Consider the following 21,362-nt stretch of genomic DNA (forward strand, 5'->3'; position numbering starts at 1 on the left):
GGCTCCTTAGATTTCAGCTCCACAGTGTTTCAAGTCTTTGGGAGTGACAATTGATTGTAGACTCAAATTCCAGGAACACATAATTAAAGTGTGCAGTAGGGTATCATCAGGTTGCTATGCCCTTAGAATAATTTCTAAGAAATTAGATGTTTACATGGCAAAAAATGCTTTTTATGTCCTTGTGGAGTCATATCTTCGCTATGGGATTTGTTTCTGGGGATCATGTGCCCACTATCTGTTTAATACAGTATTTGTTCTGCAAAAAAGAGCAATTAGAGCCCTTTTTGGAGTGAGATGTCGTGTAACTTGTTGGCATCTTTTTGTGCAAAATAGAATCTTGAGTTTTCTTTTAATATTGTTGCTGATTGTTATTTGTTGTCTTTACTGTTTTTACCCAGCATAGTAGTAATTTAAAAGAATAAATTCCTATTAAGTCAATGTAATAACGGTGGCTTAGGATTTTTTACTCTGAATGTTTAAAATGCAAATCACTTAAAAACTGTTAGAGTTACATGAAATAAACAAGAGTACCTTTTTTATTAAAAATTGAACTGCCTTTTAGATTTTCTAGTTGTTTTAGCCATAACTGATTAGGCAAAAAAGATATGTTGTAATTTACCTAAGTAACAGGGTGTAACTAACGCCCTGTATAAATTATGCTAAATTCACCACAAAATTCGTAATTTTCATGTCAAAACACATAAAGTCGCCAGTTTTCAAGACGATGCTGCTTAAAATCACAAAATTATTAAGAAATTTCAAATTAAAATTTCAACTTTAAATACCCTGTATCTCATAAACCTGCAATGCAACATTTGTATAAGACATGTTAAGCTCAATCGCTATATTTTAGTGTGTAGTATCTCCATTTCAGAGATTGCCCATTCTTAATGAATCGCCCTGTATATAAGTCCACAATACGATTATTTAAAAATATAATTTAATTTATCTAAAAAAAAAACTTATCTAAAATAAAAAAGTAAATAATTAAAAACGATGTTTTGTGTTTTTGTTGCAGGAAACGGCATGAACGTGTTAAAAATAGCCCCGGAAACAGCCATAAAATTTGCTGCCTATGAACAAGTAAAAAGGCTAATTAAAGGCGATTCTAAAGAAGCTTTGACTATATATGAGCGGTTCTTTGCGGGTGCAGCGGCAGGCGGAGTTAGTCAAACCATAATCTACCCATTAGAAGTTCTGAAGACAAGGTTAGCGTTAAGAAAAACTGGCCAGTACAGTAGCATAGCAGATGCAGCTTATAAGATTTATATAGGGGAGGGACTTAGAGCATTTTACAGAGGTTACATTCCAAATATATTGGGCATAATCCCTTATGCCGGCATTGATTTGGCTGTATACGAAACTCTTAAGAAAAAGTACCTAAAGACCCATTCTACCACGGAGCAGCCGGGTTTTTGGATGCTCCTGGCATGCGGAAGCGCCAGCAGTACTTTAGGACAGATGTGCTCATATCCGTTGGCTTTAGTGAGGACTAGACTGCAAGCCCAGGTAATACATGCTTCTATTAATCCATCTACGGCAACAATGTCTGGAGTTATTAAAACGATTCTTGAAAAGGAAGGAATTGTCGGTTTATACAGAGGCATAACCCCAAATTTTATTAAAGCAATTCCAGCCGTTAGTATAAGCTATGTGACTTACGAGTACTCTAGTCGTTTGCTAGGTATACATATGACATGATGAAAATGGACTTTAGGCGATTTTTTTAATTTTTTTAGTTAATTTTTAGTACGCTGAAAAGCTATAATTCCTTCCTAGTATTCCCAGTTTTTTCTTCTTCTTTTATTGTTAGAATTTCAATTATAATTGAAAGAAACTCTTAGGTTTAAGCATGGGTTCTGTGATAATTTGTAATAATGTATATATTCCTTCCTGTTTAGTCAGGAAGCTAGCAGGTTTTGCTTCGTTAAAAGTTTTTTTTAAAATTTAAGATCCAAAGATCTGGCTGAGAAGCAAAGCTATACATATTCCATTTAAAATGTGTTCTAAATTGTCTTAGCAGGAAAAAAAAGAAATTTAGATTAATGGTTTTGAAAAACTGGCTTGCATTTAAGTATCATTACAGAAAAAAACAATAATAAATCAAAAAATATTTGTGATGATACAACAAATTTAAGTTTTAAATTAATTATATTGTGAGGCCCGTAATATAAAATTCTGCTTTATTTAGTGTACATTGTTTTTTTTTTCTTATGGCTCATTTTTATTTTATCGGAAAATTAGCGTAGTTCAAATGATCATATTTACATTTCCTTTTCAATTGGGGTTTTTTCTTTATCAGTTTATCTATTAAATACAATTTACTTGATATGTGCATGATATAATAAATCAGAGTTCATCTGTCAATATGTGATTAATAATTGTAAATAATAGTTTATTTTGAATTACAATTTGAGATAGCCAGAATTCACTTATAAACTATTATGTTTGGAGAATATGCATAAAATCCAAATGATAGAGTTAAGAACTAATCATTTTTGTGAGAATTACATATTGGTCATGGAGTAAGGAAAAAAACCATAATTTTTAAAATACTAAGTTTTACAGGAAGCACTAAACATGGCAATTTTTTTTCTATACTAGAGCTCCCTAATTTATAAATTTTTTGTTATGTTTACCACTTAGCTGATAGCTGCTCTTTTTGAGAAATTTGCATTCTAAGATTAATAGTCGGGATTATTTTGCTACCGAAAGCATGAATAGGAGAAATATGGAGAATACCGACCACTTAAGGGAAATAATTATTATATATTAAACTAGCTGGAATTTAAAACTTATTTTGTGCAAAATTTAACAAAGTTAAATAAATTATAAGGTACTGTTGGGTAATAAGGCCGGGTTAAGAAAAATATTTTTGTTATAACCAAATAAAAAATATTTTTATTACAAAGTAAGATACAAAAGATAAATCAACATGTATTCTTTTAAAAAACATAACTAAAAAATGAAAACAAGAATTTTTAAACATTCATAATGCAAAAAAATAAAAACAACTCTTTTGGCCTTATTACCAGCATAGGCAGGTAATATGGCCACGGAGTAAAATTTGTAGCAGGTAATAAGGCCGATTTTTAAAATTTCCTCAGGGCATGCATTCAGGGCAAATAAATGCTTCTTTATCTTCAACTGTTAGTCCAACACATTCTTCGTGAACCCAAGTACCACAAGATGAACATGCTCTCATATCGGCTACAAAGTCAAGCAGGCAAACAGAACACATCCATACAGCTGAAAGGCTCGTAGTTGGCGTATTGGCGGACTTCCTCTTCACAACAGAACCCTTTTTTGAGATATTGGTAACCTTTTTACCAGAACTACGATCCTTAAATATGTGCCTTTTGACCTCTTGAGCACGATAATTCAAAGCCTTTCTTCGATTGGAGGTTTTTATTGGTGCCATATCAGGTGTAACTAAAACTTCAGAGAAAGAGTTTTGATGTGAAGTTTCTCCTTTTTCAGCTAAATCTTCTGACTGAGTTGATTGAGACTGAGACTGATCTGCAGGGCTGGTACTGGAATGTACTGTTGAATTATCCTTAGTTGTCTTAAATAATGTTGCTAATGGAATATCATCTTCCGAATCCCAAAGTTCTTCCCTTACTATGGCACTTTCCTCACTATTTTCAATATTTTGACCACGATGAGTTGGAAGACTTGGGGCGAATGCATGTTCAGGAATGGCGTTTCTACTGAACGGGTAGATACCAGTTGATCTAAAACCATTGCAGATGTTATTAATAGTCATGCACTTTCCCCAGACTGGCGTAAATACATCAGAAAATCTCTCTTTACTCAACCTTCTATCAGGATGTTGACTCCAATATTCAAGAAGCTGTTGATCCCAGTGGGATTCAAAAGACCGGAAAACGGATTTGTCCATTGGCTGGAGCTCGTGAGTCGTATTACTGGGTAGGCATAAAAGCTCAATTCCTAAAGTTTCTGCCTTTTCAGCAATGGACTCATCTAGGTGACTTGACGCTCCATCAAAAATTAAAATTGTTGGAGGGGAAGACATAAATTGTGAGAAGTGCTCCAGCCATTTGATAAATATCTCAGTCGTCATGCTGCCCTTTGCGGTCATGTGTACAGCTGAGCCTGCTGGTAAACCATCAGAATAGCAAGGTTTTCCACGTTGCCCTTTGAATAAAATCATAGGTGGTATGACATGGCCTAGGGCATTTGCACAAGCGACTACTGTGACGTTTTCCGCATGTTCAGGCGCCACTAAGTGCACTCTTTTGGCACCTTTTTGGGCTAGTACTAGCTGCTGGTGATGAAGGGTTAATCTGCAACCCTTCTCATCCATGTTGTAAATTTTTTCGGGGCTATGTTTTAATCCGGTTCTACACAGCAGAGCATCCAATTTATCAAAATAATCATTTACAATGAAATGATTCAATTTCTGAGCTCGGGCAGGATTTAATTGCTGTGCTTTGCGTTGAGCTATTTGTGGATGACGTCTTAGAAAGGCACGGTACCATTCTTTACCCGCCAATTTTTTTTCCCGGTTAAATTTATGTTTAACGCTCATTTTCTCACAATAATTGAAAACACTTCGGCGTAAAACTTTCGAAGTTAACGGAAAGCCTCTGCTAGAAAATCTCAATATTTTCCTTTCTAAGTCCGTTTCCTGTTCCATATTTAATACTGGTTTTGCTCCCAATGACCTGTTTGAGGAACCGGATTTAAGGTGATTCCTTAAGGTACGACGCGGAATCCCAGATTGCTGTTCCACCCATTCTTGAGACCGACCACTCCTTAATAGCTGAAGGGCCTCTTCCATCATTTCTTCGGTCCAATTTGCTCGTATTCCTCGATTTTTTTTCCCCATAACTGAAAAATAAAAAAAGTATTTTCTACTGCGTATGTAGGAGACAGATAATATGGCCGGAACATTATAGCTACAGCTATAATACTTACCTAAGCTAGAAAACTGCTCCGCGCTGTAACTGTTGCTGACACGTTGGTATAAAAAACTATTTTCTAAGACTTCCGCAGGAATCCTACATGGAAAAACAACTTTTAGACCATCTTGTAATAGGCCTTATTACCTGGCTAGAAACTTAAAGGTAACCATTTCGGCAGGCAATAAGGCCGGGAGCTCATTGCATTGAGATAAGGTGGGAAATTTCTTTAAAAAAATATATAAGTAAGTAAAAAATATATAAGTAATGGGATTATTTTTTTAAGACTTTTGCCAGCGTAAACAATTAAGATAAATTTACAAAAAATTACGCATTATTTTGTAGCCGGCTTTATTATCTGCAAACAAATTTAATGGTAAGGCAGGTAATAAGGCCGCGGCCTTGTTACAAGTCTGGCATCCATTTTCTTTTTGCGGTTAGATGTAACAAAAAAAGAGTAAATAAAACGAAACAACTATGTTAAGTTAATCTATATACCAACACAATTTGGAAAATATAATGCAAACAATACTCTAATCAAACTACCAAAAAATGTTACTCACCTTTTGCAGGTATTTTTTACAACACGGGCACGAAAACACTTCCAAATTTTTAAACACGTGCATGTAGGTAAATGGAGGAATCTATACTAGCTCGCAAAGCGCCAACTGTTTTGTGTTAGATCTGTCTACACCTAGATGGTGCCACTAGGACCACAGAATATTAAGGTATCCGTTGGGATAACTTTGGCTTTATTACCTGCCCGGTCTTATTACCCAACAGTACCTTAGATGGCGGAAGGTTGAATATTAAACAAATTATTTTAAAAACATGAATGACAGAACAAAATGAAAATGATCGATATTACCCTACCTATTCGAGTAATATCGACCATACTTAAACCATACAAAAACTTAAAAATATATCTCTAATTAACAAAATATCAATGAAGCAAAAAATGTCAAATATGGTAACTTTTAACATATCGTTGCTTTGCTTTGATAAAGCCATAACTCAAAAAGTCACAATTTTAAAATAAGAGCGTTTAAAAAACTTTCGGAATGTAAAATTTATGATTTTTTTTTGGTATGGAAGAATTGGTTTAAGTTTGGCTAATTCGTAGAAAAGATGGTAGATAATTTAGTTGAATAAACAGATGCGAGAAAACTCACGATACTCATTCTATTTTTAAACATATGCCTTTATTCATGAAAAACTAACTACAACTGTTTTATTTAACGTACAACTTAATTGTTAATTCCTTAATTACAAAGGTAAAATACAAGGTAATATACAAATATAAATAAAGATTGGTATAAAACGGTCTATAAAATTTTGGAAATTAGGTTTAGTAAATCCGACTTTTTTCGCTGAGGTTTTTTTCGCTAATTGATTTGCTTGTTTTATTTAAATGGGTGTCAACCCTTTTAAATTCAGTTTTTAGATACGCAGTCTTGTAAAAATATGAAGATTGTAATTATTGTATTACTTTAATAATTTTAATGTCACTCTTACATTCTCTTTCTCTGTATTTTTTAATACCTCTTCATGTTCCAAAATCTTTATGGGTCATTTCTATAACTACTTCTATGGTCAGGTCCAAAGGACCATTTTTTAGTACTCGCTTTACTTTTCTTTCTATCATAGAGTGAGCACTATCGCCCTCATTTTGCGTGTGCCCCTTGATTAAAAACTTATGAGTAATTGAGGTAATATTGGGAAACTTATTAATAGGGTAAAGGGAGGTTAGATGGACCACCTTAGATGACCAGTCAAAGTACACATTTGCCAATTGGTACATAATATAAGTAAACTTTAGTGCTCAATTTGAAATAGTTACAAAGGAAAAATATTTAATATTTAAACTAAAACAAATTAAATTCTAAAACTTCTTAAAGGTCCATCTATCCTATCTTATGGAGGTGAGATGGACCATAGCAGGTAGAAAAGATGTACCATAGTAAATTATAGAAAAAATAGACGTCGCTACTTTCCCTTTTTTTTTAGAAGGTACGATAACACACTTCTGGCATAAGTTAACGTAACTTGTACAACTCTCGTACACATAAGGCATTTTAACCATTCATCTTTTTTTTGTTAAACGATCATCTTCACTGCAGCCAACGCACTTACTGTCAAATTGGAGCGCGAAGGCTTTGTTTTTGCACTGTTCTCCTTGTTTTACTTAATAGACTCGGGTAAAGTAATAACTCCTAATATTTTATGTCGAACTCTTTTTATAGCCTTTTGTACGATGGGTACGGGGGAAATTTATCCAAAGCTTTACCGGGAGTAATTGTTTTAGTAGCTAATAATCTGTCAGGAGTGGTTTGTTGATTTTGTAGACCTGAGGTACTTGGTTGGGAAGATTCAGGCCTTGGTTGCGCTGTTTCATTTGGTATTGGCTCATTTATGGTGCAAACAGGGTTTTGGTCAAAAATCCGTAATCGGGTATGGCTAAGGGAGATTGTAAGGGAGAATTCCTGTTGATTTAAACGCAGAAAAAATCAGTCAACCATTTTTGCAAAATGTACGGGAAAGATTTGAACAAAACCTGTATTATTGCATGGAAGTCGAAGGCCAACATTTTGAACATTTACTTGATTGATTTTATTTTTAAGTCCTTTATTTAAAATTATACTTTTTAACATTTTTTTGTAACTTTTATTAGCCCCTGTATCGACTAGGCAACTAGTAACGATTTAAAACTTTAGGGTTATAATCCACATAAAAATACCTTCAAAATAAGGTATCACTCGACCCCCCGTTCCATTTAAAATTTTGGGGGCCCTTGTCACCCCCGCTAGGGCTTTATAAAGGCTATGGCGAAACTAGCAAAAAAATGGTTCCCCCTTGAATCAAAAATTGACGGGTCCGAGGATTTTTCGCAAATGTTCTGAGGGACCCAAAATAGGATCTGTTTCGTTTTCAAATGGCCACCCTGTATATCCAGGTTTGTCAAAAAGACTGTGTTCTCTCATACTGCTTTAAGATCCGCGAAATGGGTTTCAATAATTTCTCTCGACATTCCGATTGATCTTGCAATAGAGATATTTTCTGATTTACGGATCGAAATTTTTGGTCTTCGGCGCAAAAATAGCTCCAACCATTTTTTGCCAGCTTTACCTAAAAAACAGTACCTAGAAGTTAATTAGGTTTTTAATAATTTATGTAAGTATAATTTACCTTCATTTTATTAAATCTGTTTGAAATTCCCATTCTGTCGGCCATTTATATGGATTTCTCTCGGAATACTAACTCGTAGTCTCGTAGTTCTGTGCTCATAGGGTAAAAGAGCTTAAGTCTTAATTCACTTAACTGAGATATTTGCAATTTTGAATTTGGCAACATTTTTATCATCAATTTTTTTATCATTTGTGTAAGAATAAGCACATAATTTTCTCAGATAACTTAAAATATTACTCTCTACATACTTAATAATAAAAATTCTGTAAAAGTTATGTTAAAAGTGGTTTTTGACTGACTTAAGTGCTAATGTCCGGAGTATTTTTTAAACTTAAGCACTTTTGCTCATAAACTAAATTAAAAGACTTATATCAACTTTTAAACTTTATTTAAAGTTTTTTTTTTAAACATATCAAAATAACGTAAAGAGTTCTCCTAACATCCTAAAACCTCCTAATAATATATTCTGCGACGCAATATTAAGATGAAATATATGAAAATTGACCAATACACTACTCATCTTCTTCATAACCATCAGACCCATTTTTTTGTGCTGAAGAGGTGGGTAGGTTTTTGTAATAATCATGAAATACAGGATCTATCAAATGTAAGACACTTAGCAAATTTTTCTTTTTCTCTTCAGATATTGGTAAAAATGCTGTGTATTGGGGTTGAGGTACTAAATCCGGGTTATTTTGCCGCCTTCGTAGATAAGAAATACTTTTAAAAGGTTCATCTATGTCAACAGAGGTTTTATATTGCATTACGCCAATCTGATCTTTTGTCAATCTCAACCACTGAACATCGTGCCATATAAACTTTTCGTTTTCAGAATTTCGGGTTTTAACTTGAAGCTTTTGATTGTAAAGGGCCTTAAAATCATAAAAATCTGCTTGCAGCATCTCAGTGACTAAAAATGTTCCCTTCTTCCCGACAGAACGGATTAGCTGAGCCCAATCACGTGGATGGTGAATTCTCATATCCGTCCTTTTTTTTTTCTTTTCAATCATAGCATGTGCGGTGTCACATTCCATATGGGAGTGTCCACTTAGCATAAATTTATGGTCAATTACTTTAAGAGAGGGGTGCTGCTGCAGAACTGAGAAACACATAGCAGCTATGTGCGAATTTCGGTTTTGCCCTGTACATGTATCTGAATACATGACAACATGGGAAATATGTTCAGGCAAAGTCATAAAATATTTATATAAACAGGAACCTATCTGATTTGCCCCTCGGCCAGCTATGGTTTCGTCCCACAAAAAATTGTGTGCAATACTTTCTGTCCCTTCGTAAATTGTCAAATTATAAACGGATAACTGACGTTTGTAGAACATAATACTTGTTTGAATGTGGGGAGTTGCTAGCACTTGCTGAAGATCAAACGATATCATCTTTGTGGATTTGTTTATTTTCGCTTCCCCTTTGTCTTGGGATTTAGCTAGATAATGCTTATCAGCTATATCCTTATGTTTATTCCATTCAGTTTGAATGACCTCCCGATCTTCATTACTGGTAGCTATTTTTAGTTTTAAACAATAAGTGTCACATGTATTGCACGTATCATTGTGTGGCAACTTAAAAGACAAATTCATATCGTTAAAAATCTGTCTGTAGATATCATACGATACACGAGTAGTAGTTTGCTCTGTTGTATAAAGAATACATCAAACGAACATTTAAATTTGCTGCCAGATATTGCTTCTGGGTATGACGACGACTGTAATGACTTTCGTAGCGGGGAAAAGAGTTTATATGATCAATGACTTGACTTCTTCGTTCATCTGATGTTTTTGAAATTGGCGGATTAATACCCCTTCGGTCCATTTCTGCTATTCCTGCTTCATTTACTGATCTTGAAGCTAACATATACTTTATAAATCCGTCGGTGACATCAAATGTCTTTTGAAAACAAGTTTTGCAAATGGGTTGCAAATCGCCGTTGACTTTTAAATTATACACGTTACTTAGAGTACGATTTCTTAGAGGTCCGTTCTGATGTCGCAATCTCTGAGTTGCTTTAGGGCCAGATGTTATCAAGCCGCTGAGGTAATCAGATCTTCTGTTTCTACTATTCATTGACCAAAATGAGTTAAACAATCCTTTTCTTAAATTGTAATTAAACCGATTCTTACACTTTCGCCGACAATCCGGAAGCTCTTCTATACATCTTTTCTCAGATATCATTTTCCCAGTTTCAGTTACGTACGACTGACCTGAGTTTCTTTTATCCTTTCTCTCTTTTCTAATCTTTCGGCATCGTTTACCTAATACAGCAAAAGGCTGCGGATGATTATCGCCTGCGGAGTTCTGATTATTTATTTTAGTTTTTTTCGGAGGTATGATATGCTCTTCTGAATCGCGATCTGAATCCGTTTCTATTGGAGGTATAAAATCAGGATCATTGAGTTGATCATTACCGTTAAAAGGGTCTTCTTCAGCGTCAGAATGATCAAGAAATTGACAGACTGGAGTCATTTCTAAAAAAAAAAATTTAATTGTTGTAAAACTCTGTTAAAAGAAAAGTTTCTTACGAGAATTACGGTGGAGTAGATTTAAATGAAGTTGCGGATCGTTCTGTTCTCTTGATGATATTGGTTCGGTCTCGGGCTGTATAACCAATTCACAACTTTCTATAAACAATTTTAATGCACGCTTAAAAATTCTAAGGTAAGTAAAAGGGAATATAAAATATACACTTACCATATATATTTTGAAAATCTGTGGCCTAATAGGGAAGGTCAGTTTTGTTACTGGTCACCATTGTTGCATCAATAATAGTAATTGGCAGACTTTCAATATGTATATTGTTGTCTACTGTTGCGACTCTTTCTGCTTCAGGCTGTTCAACAAAGATTCTGTTTTCTGGAAAAAATTATATTGATGTAGGTAAAAAAAGGCAACAAAGTTAAGGTCAAAAAGCCATGGGTATTTTATTTTATGCCACTTGTGCAATAGCCTGCAATACAATTAATCCAAGAAGCAGGTGACTCCATTACTATTGGTAAAATAGATCTTTTCCAGGTGGTACAAAATAGAAAACCAACGACGCCAGCTATATACATGTCAGTATTTTACTAACAAAATACAAAATACTCTCACCATAATAATCTTGAAATTCTGATACCCCATGAGTCAGATCAGATTTATTTTTGTTCATAGTTTTTACTTCAGTAATGATAATTGGCATATCAAGGGTAATTTCTTCTAAAACAGTCTCTTCTGTTACTGGTTCTAAAATTGGAATAATCTGCTTATTTTAACCATTAAAAATAATAATTGGACATACCATCGCTTCTTAAAGACTCAAATTCAATATAATCGTTGCCTGATCCATTTGGAATGTCAAACAACTTTTCAACAGCTATTACCTTAGGTATTGTGGTCTCTGCAGCTTCAAGCAAAGTCATATCTATTTAAAATAATACAATTTTATTGCAGTTTCTTGTTTTTTAATGTGTGTAAGATATTTTCATGTAAAGTAAATTCAGTCAGATAAACCGCAGTTATAGAAAAAACAATAGAAACATTGTTTTTGTTTAAATATTAGAACACGACCTAATCCGCATTTAAAATAAAAATATTTTCACGAATCTTTAATTTAAATTGCGCCAACTACAGTAAAAATGTTTCAATAAAAAAATAAAACTATGCAAACTTAACCTAAAAATTTTACGGTAATTATTATCTTAATATTATTCCTTACCTTTTCCGTGATCCTTGTCTCTCTTCTCGACGTTTAAAGTCATAGCAACTATTTTCTTGCCTCTCGTACACATAATTAACACAAAAAAAGCTAACAATACGTATAAACAGCCAATAAACAAATTGCTTGAAACACAACGTTTCACTCTGCTCAACTAAAATCGCGTTTTTTTATCTCTCAAAACAGCTTAATTCTGCATACGCACTTACACGCGGTGCACTTTATAAATGGCTATCAGTGGCGAAGCGTACGAGTAGACAAGGTAGACACTGTCTACCCAAAATTATCAAGTTATTTGTCATTAATTTATCACGTAATTATTTCATGTAATTGTTGAATTAAAATTTAAAAAAATAACACAGAACGTAGTCGTAGTCGCTATCCTTACTATTATTATATAGTATCTAAACATGATTAATCCGAAGGCGCGCCCCGCCTGCCGCACCGATTAAGATAAAAATACAGGGCTGACACCCAATTGATGTATACGAGCCCCAGGAAGACACACATTGATATTTGTCTTCCGAAATTTGGAGCATATCGAACCAAATACGCATCAATCAGGCTACAGAGGTCCGGCCGCATTCAGCCTATTACGTATGCAAAATTTACTCGCGGGGAAGACATTTGAACTTTTGTCTATCGAAGTCGACCAGCTATTTTATTATGCTATTGAGGGTTATTGTTTATGGACACGCTTGATCTGGTCGGCCGCAATACATCTTCAGTTTTGTCTGCATTTGGTGGGGGCGCGTGCTATAGTAATTTAATAATTAGTATTTTTATTTTTGGGTATATAGAAAAGGTTTTTTTTAGTGGTTATTTATGAACGACTGTTCGATATGGCAATTGTATTTTAGTTGTGTTTTTTTGTAAGTAGTATTTATTTTTATCTATCTATCTTTTTATGCTAGTAGTAATTATTTATTTCTTTTTTATATCACTACATAATTTTCCTCTTTGAGTTAATATTTCATGCGCTTTCATTCTGTATTTCATTAAAGTGCATAATATTGAATACACATTTTTTTTTAATTAACGATTTTTATTGTTTGTCTACCCGAAAAAAAAGTTCACGCTTCGCCACTGATGGCTATAACTGCTTTAGTCGACAAAGGCTCAAATATCCATGTGTTTATCTGGAGTAAAACTGCTTAAGTCAAAATAGGTTGTTATTTCCCCACATAAAACGTACTTTTTAGTGCGAAATGCATTATAAGAATACTTAGGAGTATTTACACGAATATTTTTCCTGTGTATTTTTGTTCTTAAGTATTTTTATGACATTTTACTCAAAACCAATAGGAGTTAATATGTTATGTTCAAGTTAAATAAATCATGTGTTTGTAAATAAACGACTTAGGAACTTTAACCCTTTGAAAAAAAAAATTGGTATATAACCATGACATAATCCCATTTTCTCAAAAAACTGTTTTAAGCAGTTTTACCCTCTGACCACAGAGTTGTTGACAAAGCCCAAGGAGACGGACCGGTGTACTTCCCAGAAATTGTCTATAGCGGAGCACGGTTGCCGCTTACACTGTTGTCAAGTCTTTTCAATCGAAGTATTTTCAACCGAACAATATGATGTACTAATTTTTGTTCACCATTTGAATCCCCTTTTTTCTAGGTTATTTGATTTTAACCAACTTTTTTTTGAAGGATGTTTTGGGTATTCCATATGCTTTAGAGGCCTCGTTTACGCTCATTTCCCCGCTTCTATATGCATTTACTGCATCGTTTAATGCCTGAGAGGTCCAATTTCCTCGCTCAGAAACTTTTGTTTTACGTATGCACTTGTTAGGCATTATAAATACTGAAATAAAAAAAATTGGTCCATCTCACCTCCCTCGTCGTGGTCCATCTATCCTCAAATGGGAGGATAGACCACTTGGTAACAATTGAACAGTTAAACTTGGCTTTCGCACTTCAAGTCCTACAAGGCACTAATGCACATACTTGCACCTTAAATAACTAAAAAGGATGAAAAACTTACATAGGTGCCTTAAAAACACAAATATATGAGTAAATTGAAATATAATTTTCACCAACATAAAATTATTTTTTTTTAAGTCATCCACAAAATCGCGTGAAACTGTGATCTGTCCAATATCTCAAGACAAACTAATCGACAAGCAGAAGCATCACACACACCGGTCAGGCGAGCGGTGATGCCGTTGTTTGGTAATTATTACCGATGACCCGACTATCCTCTTGGTCCATCTAACCTCCCTTTACCCTATATTTATTTACTTTTTTGTAAACCACTGCAATTGTAGGTATAAAAAATAAACTCGATTATTTTGTCTCTTGTTGATAGGGCCTTTTTCATTTCAAGTATTTCAATACACAGCTAGCCATCTCATTTACACTCCAATCCGCTTCTCCTTCATGCCAAACAAAACAGGTTGTGTTTTTCGCTCGTAAAAAGTGAGATTAAAAACGTTAAGTTTACTTTTATAGTAAAATACATATATATCTCCCCTTGGACTCTGAAAAACTGCTTGCAAGTCAAAACTCACTACTATGATATTATTGCTACTTTCTTCTTTGTCTACTTTTTTAGCTCGCAGTGCCAAAGTCATACTTTTCTTTAAGTGTTTCTTTTTCCGCATCAGGTGCATTCTGGTACGCCACACACTGCTCGCATTGGCATAAAAAATTTCAAATTAAATTCATCAGTGAAAATTCTATAAAACAACGTAGTTAACGTGCTGTTCATTTCTCTTCAAACAGTTATGTACATAGTCTCTGTAAATCTGCGATATGGATTTGGTACCCTCTATGTAGTGCCGGGTTGAGTCTGCACGGCAATAATGACTTGGCATTTTAGGAATGAAGTTTATATGGTTTCTAATCCTATCTTTAAGTTGTTGATCTATCTGTTTATGTTTATTGTGCTTTTCACGAAGGTCCTCTGAAGCAATACTAGTTGAAAGATCAAGTTTCTTTTCCAAAATAGTGCGAATAACTCTGTGATTTATATTCAATGTTGTGTGGATGAAAAAGACTTTACCTTTAGGCGTTTTCCATTTTTCAATATAAAAAGCGTTGTTTGCTTTTCTGCTACTTCCTTCTCTGACATAGCGATACTTAGAATCAACTTTTACCATATTGCAGCAACGAAGTCTCCCTGTCTGTGTAAATCCCCCATCTGCCAGCAGTTATTAAATATAACTTTTCCCCTGTCTTCTGTAAATTTTTGCGAACATGTAAGCCTACACTTTTCACTGCATCCCATTTCTCTGTCTCTAACTTGTTTTTTGCTTTTGTAGAAAATGTATGGCTTATCCGTATTTCTGAGCCTCTTAGCAGAACAGGTTAGCCTTATTCATTCACATTTTTTGAATTTTTTTCTTCCTCTTTTAGTCACGATCGGCTTTTCTGTTAAGAGGATAATATCACTTCTTTGAACCTCAGACCTATTAATCTCTGACGAGCTACCATCGGTACTATTGTCAGAGGCGTCATACGTGGGGTCTGCATCAGTGTCATCGGAACTCTCATCAAAATCAGATGTCAACTCTTAAATATCTCTGAAATTCTTGTTTGAGATGTGGTTTTTTTTTTTTTTTGAGATTCAACCTCTGCTATTAAGTTTGCTGTAAATTAAAAGGAAAAATAAATCAGTATTAACTAACACGTTACTAAAGACTAATAGGTACAACTTACAATATTTTAATTTAACTTCCTGTACTTTTGTGCTAGAAGAGTCGCAGCTGTCAATGGGAATTTTTTCGAGATTAGAAGCTTCCAGAAATTCTTCTATTCGGAAGCTAAAATTTTCGAGTTCATTTTGTGTTGGTATAGAGGGCGAACTGGAAGTATTTATAATAGGATCAGTTACTGGAATTAGGGGAAGCAGGGGGAATGCCGCTCAGTTAAGGAAAAAACGCAATATTTTTATAAAACTTTGGTTTTTATTAAAAATAAGAACAAATGACAAAAGTTTACCTCTTTGTGTGTCAATATGTTAACATAAAACGTAATTATAGTTTACCTAAAAACAGTAGGAAAACTTCAAAAAAAAATCAGGGTTGAGCGTCAATGCCCCTGGCTATGGGTAATACCGCTCAGCCATAGGGGTAATGACGCTCAAATCTGCTTTTTTAAAAAATAACCGTATACACATATTTTTTTATGAACAAATAAAAAAAACAACCTTAAATAACTAAAATAAAGTATTTAGTCATAGTTGAGCATCACTAAACATCATCATTGTAGTTTTAGTTACAGAAATCACAGATGTATCCATCTGGAGAATCCCATCCGGTGCACATGGCATGAGTCCAGAACCCACATATGGTACAGCGATACCACATTTCATTATTTCTTCTAAATTCTTCGCAAATATTGCATTTATTATATTCATTTCCTTCCACACTCAATTCATCATCACTGTCATCGTCACAGACATTTTCAATTTGTTCATCGTCATCTGATGAACTGTCTTGCAAAACTTTGCGTTTGCAAGATGTTCCACTTTTATTTTTATTTCTATTATTTCCTGTGACTTTACTTCTTGTTTGATCTTTTCTTCCGGTCTTATTGAGTTTTTTTTTCTTGTTCGTTTCTTTCTCTTCTAATATATTTTTCATTGGAGTCGATGTTAATATGGTAGAATGTTGTTTTCTCTTCCTTTGAGCTGGCTTTGAAGTTGACGCAATAGTTGGTGGTGTTGTTGCTATCTTAGAAAAAGAAACATAAGTTTGTTTTTGTTCACCCAAAAGTGCCTGGTTAGATGGACCAGAATTGGGTGATTTATTTTTGATAGACTGGGACTTAGATGCAGCATGTACAGAAGCTTCAAGATTTTGATTTCGCGCTTCCATCAGTGGATCAGGAGCAGGAGATTCATGATCTTGGTGGTTTGACATATCAAGTGATGAACCAGTAACTGGAGATGCAGGTGCTTGATTGATCGTCATGTGATGAGTTTGCGCAGCTCCAAGATTATCGCCAGTTTCATTTTCGTTTTGAGTGGGTTGTTCTGAGTTTTGAGCCATCAGAGATGCTGCCAAGAAGTCTTGTTCGTTCAGTAAAAACATTTGGATTTAAAGGGTAGATTCCAGTGGCTCGGAATCCTGCTTCTCCTTTGCTTATGTTTGCAACTTGTGCATATGCCTTGTTAAATAAACAGGCGACGTCATATGGAGTTATTTTAGCCATTAAGTGTGTCTTCATATGCATGTTGCATTCGTGTTTATAAGCAGCTTTTAAAAGCAGCTTTTTTAAAAGCTGGAAGGGAGATGTGGCTGCTATGGTTATCGAGTATTACGAGTACAGGAGAATCTTCTGTACGCTTGACATATGCTGCAAAATGTTTAAGCCACTCTACAAACAATTCCTCATTTATCCAGCCATTCTTGGAGTGGGTGTAAAATGCACCAGGCGGCATCCTTTTCTAGTAACGGTGTCATCCTCTGCCTGGGAAAAATAAACATTGGTGGTACGAAGTTCCCAGCCGCACTCATGGCACACAAGACTGATATATTTCTGCCGCGTTCGCCGCTCGTAACTGCGCCTACTCTTCGTTGCCCTTTTTCTGCAAGCACTTTTCCCGGATCTGTGACGGTTGTGATCCCTGTTTCGTCAGCATTGTATATATTATTAGGAGGAAACCTATACTTTTCCATTAGGTCACCAAGCATTTGGTAGAAGTGAGTAATCTCTTCTTTGTTAAAAGCAGAAACCCTATTTAAACTTGTTGCTTCAGCTTTACGTACAGCAACAGAAGGGTTGCGTCGCATAAAACCTTGTACCCAATCTAACCCAGCCATTTTGCTGTTCTTATCAAAATTATTTTTGATACTGTTAATCTCTGCATACTTGTAAACGGATTTACGCAAATCTGTAACGCTTAATCCATAGTATATTGATCCCAGCAGCTTAACCTGTTCAGCTATTTCACTTTCTTGTTGTTGATTAAAAACTGGTTTACGACCCAGTCGTGGACGGCCTATGTTTTGATTCTTTAGCCTATCTCTTAATGTAGTAAATGGAATTTTATATGTTCTTGCTGCTAGTCTTTTCGACATCCCCCTTTCAATCGCAGTTCTGGCATGCAGTAGGTCTTCTTCGGTCCAAGCCGCTTTGGCAGTGGTCCTTTCACGTTTTCTGGGCATATTCTGAAAAAAAAACCTTTACTAATGGGGTAATGACGCTCACTTGAGCGCCATAACCCCAAATGACCGTTTTATATTTGATTTAAAATATAAAATATATACAAATACAATTGCACAACAATGTTTACATTATCACAAAACAGAATGTCTTAGTACTTTAGATAATAATACATGTGATTAAAAGTGTTGAAAATCTTGACTTACCGCTAAAAATTCGGAGCTAAAAATTAGATGAAAGCTGCCGAAAAGAAACAAACGCACTTCACTCTTACGGCTACGGAAGCAAACTGCTATTATGGCGCTGGGCGGCACCGACATCACCCCCTCGCGTCTCAGCCCATGTGCTGTGTTTCTATGCAACGTATGTGTCAAGTAAATAGGGTGAGCGGCATTACCCCCTGAGCGCAATTACCCCTGCTTACCCTACTTATATCATACTAGATGGTAATCTTACATCCCTAGAAAGTAAGATTATCATATCATACACTTTTCCTATATTCAACAACCTTATATTCACTTCATTCAGCTGCATTCTCATTTTGTACCCTGCTGAGTTTTAATATTAACTGTGTTCTTGAGTTGGAGGGTTCCATAATTTGACTACTGAAAAATAAAAGAAAAAATGAGTAAAAAATGGACACAAAATATTTCTTGAATATGGGCACAACCCCAAATAAATTAAAAAACACCTCTGTTTAAATATTTTCAGTGGCACATTGCAAAATATCACACTTAAAAAAATATATTAAAGAAAAGTAATTAAACTTACTGTAAATAATGGCACAATTCAAAATATACCGATATCAACGAACAAAAATGACAAAAAAATTGTTGTAACTAGAAATGTGCCGGTTTAAAAGAATAAACAACGTCGTTTCACTTTGAAGGCTCGTAAACAACTGAAAATATGCTGCTCACTGCTGTCACTGAATTGTGATCGGTAATTTGATAGCCACACACGTTACATTTAGCAGAATACTAGTAACAGTAAAAATAAGCCAGTTTCATAAATATTGAAAATATGGAGATTTATTTTTTAGAAAAAACTCGGAAACTGATTTTTCATAGGTGGCGTCAATCAAAGCAAAGCAGCGATATGATAATCTTCACAAGGCGTAGCTGTTGAGATTTGACGCGCAATGACACAAACGCCATCTCTTCGGTAATATTTAAAGCAACATTTGTGTCACTTTTCTAGCAAAAACTATTGATATTTTTAGATTATTTAGTTGATATTATTAGACTATTTAAACAAAAAAAAATTAAATTTCTCTTGTGTCACTTATTCCAAATGAGGGAAATCACACGTTTATTTCCCTAAGTAGCCTACAGCGATGCCAAATGTTTTAAAAAAAAGTAAGAAAAACGCTTGCTATTTCATCTCACCCAGTAAGCCGTCTCAGGAATACTTCCCCGACCAAATGCTTAGACAAGCCTACATAGGCTAAAATTTATTAAAATTTACATTATTGAAATATTTTTTATTCACCTTAGAACTAGCATATAAAATATTGGTGTTCGTAAGTTCACGTTACGGCACATATACTGTATATGGGTTTAAATAGAAAAATAACCAGTGTAATTACCCTATTTGCTTCATGACCAATATCACAAGTAATATTAGTTAAGAAAGAAAATAAATTTACTCTATTTTTTGGATATCTTGTAATAGTTTAAGTGGCACTTTAAAAGCATTTATTCCATTAACCTACACAGCACTACATGCAAAATTCGACGTTCTATTCTTCTTTTAACTGAGCAAAACCAAATAAATGTGCTCTCAAACTCAAATAATTTCTTGTCCCATTATTTTGTCAGTAATTTAATTTTAGGTTTGTGTATATTTCCATTGTCATATGAATTTCTTTAATATTAAGTATTTATTGACTATTTAATAAAAATCCCTTTGTAAATTATTATACTCGTAATGTTTTGGCTTATATATCTTTCTTGTTGTTAAAAAGGCTTAAGAAGTACCTATATTTCACTTTTTACTACCTAGATGTTAATACAGAAATTCCCTCTTATGAACGCTTAATATTGTGTGAAAAAGTATTTTTGTCGTATAAATTTATTACCAATTTATACTATTTGATTGTTAAAATTTATGGCAGACTCAAAGTAAATATATGATAGCAGGTGCACTCGCGTTTATCTCAACGATATTCTATGAATTAAAATACGGCGACGTGGTTTTGTAACCGTGTACCATTTTAATTAAAACAAAAGGTACATTTCTGTCTACAGACAAGTAAAAGATATTTGTTAATTTTTTTGAATAAGTATTGACAAATTAAATGTTATCTTAAAACAACGTAGTTTTATTTATCAAGGTCCGGTAAAACGTTGGCAAGATTCTATATTTTAGCGTCTCATTGCCTAACTGAAACATATTAGTATGTTTATCATAAAGTACATCTGACTTAAACTGGTTTGTTGGCCCGATTATTAAATAAAAGAATGGTAATAAGGTCTAATTTTTTTCTGGCAATGATTATTTTATTTAGTTTAGAAATTGGCATAAAAAAGCAATTGGCTCGAATTTTTAACAAGCAATAGAAGTGGATTGATTTCAGCTTCTATTGTTTAAAGAAAAACAATGATTTATTATATACCGCATATTAGAAAGGTAGTAAAATATATATTTTAATTGCTGCAGTTTATTTAAGGGGAACCACTAACAATACTTTGCATATATACTATTCAAAATGAAATAAAGGTCACTTTTATGATTGCCGATTGTTTTATGATATTACACATTTTATTGTTTAATAATACAGGCTGTCCTACTTTACCAGTAGCATCTGTAGATAAAAATAGGACAAACACTTTTTATACAGTCATGTCAAAAATATCGTGTTAATATCTTTGAGTGAATTATAATTTACAACAGACAGTTTTCGAAGATGCATATATGTTTTAACGCTTAACATAGACATGGTTAATGCAATCTATTCTGAACATGTGATTATTTTGGGAGACTTTAATGTCCCCACTTATATTGAACATTCGGTATCTCCCAATAGTAAACGTCAACTTCTAAGTAATTTTTTTGATTTCCTGAACTAAGGTATCTGCAGGTAATAAGGCCTGTCGGGTAATAAGGCCTATGATAAAAAAAACCCGCTTTAAATTAATCGCAATTCGATTGCGTTGGGTCCGCGTCTCCTATTGGTCCATTTACAAACGACATTCGAACGGACTACCCGCGTTCCTCTCTTTCGGGCGTCAGTAAACCTCTTTTATCTATGTCAGTAAGTTCCAACAACTTATGTCGACGGGTCGCCGCGTGTGATATTATAAGGATACAACCAACAAAAACGTAAGTATTTTTAGTATTAATAATTGTATTTTTAATTTATAACTGCAGATATTTTGGTTAGACTTTATATTTTGTGATTTCAGTAGTTTATTAGATTA

The 21,362-nt window shown here is 34.2% G+C and overlaps 1 protein-coding gene across 1 annotated transcript in view; it reads left to right on the forward strand.

The window, feature by feature from the left end:
* The window catches only part of LOC126741147 (calcium-binding mitochondrial carrier protein SCaMC-2), a 34,672-nt gene extending 14,416 nt beyond the window's left edge, over nucleotides 1-20,256 (forward strand). Inside the window, exon 2 of the mRNA XM_050447490.1 lies at nucleotides 1,019-20,256. Within this exon, the coding sequence (XP_050303447.1) occupies nucleotides 1,019-1,701 (683 nt within the window). The 3' untranslated portion in view covers nucleotides 1,702-20,256. The remainder of the gene's footprint in view (nucleotides 1-1,018) is intronic.
* The last annotated feature ends 1,106 nt before the right edge of the window (nucleotides 20,257-21,362 follow it).

This window comes from Anthonomus grandis, chromosome 10, assembly GCF_022605725.1.
Source record: "Anthonomus grandis grandis chromosome 10, icAntGran1.3, whole genome shotgun sequence".
NCBI classification, from domain to species: domain Eukaryota; kingdom Metazoa; phylum Arthropoda; class Insecta; order Coleoptera; family Curculionidae; genus Anthonomus; species Anthonomus grandis.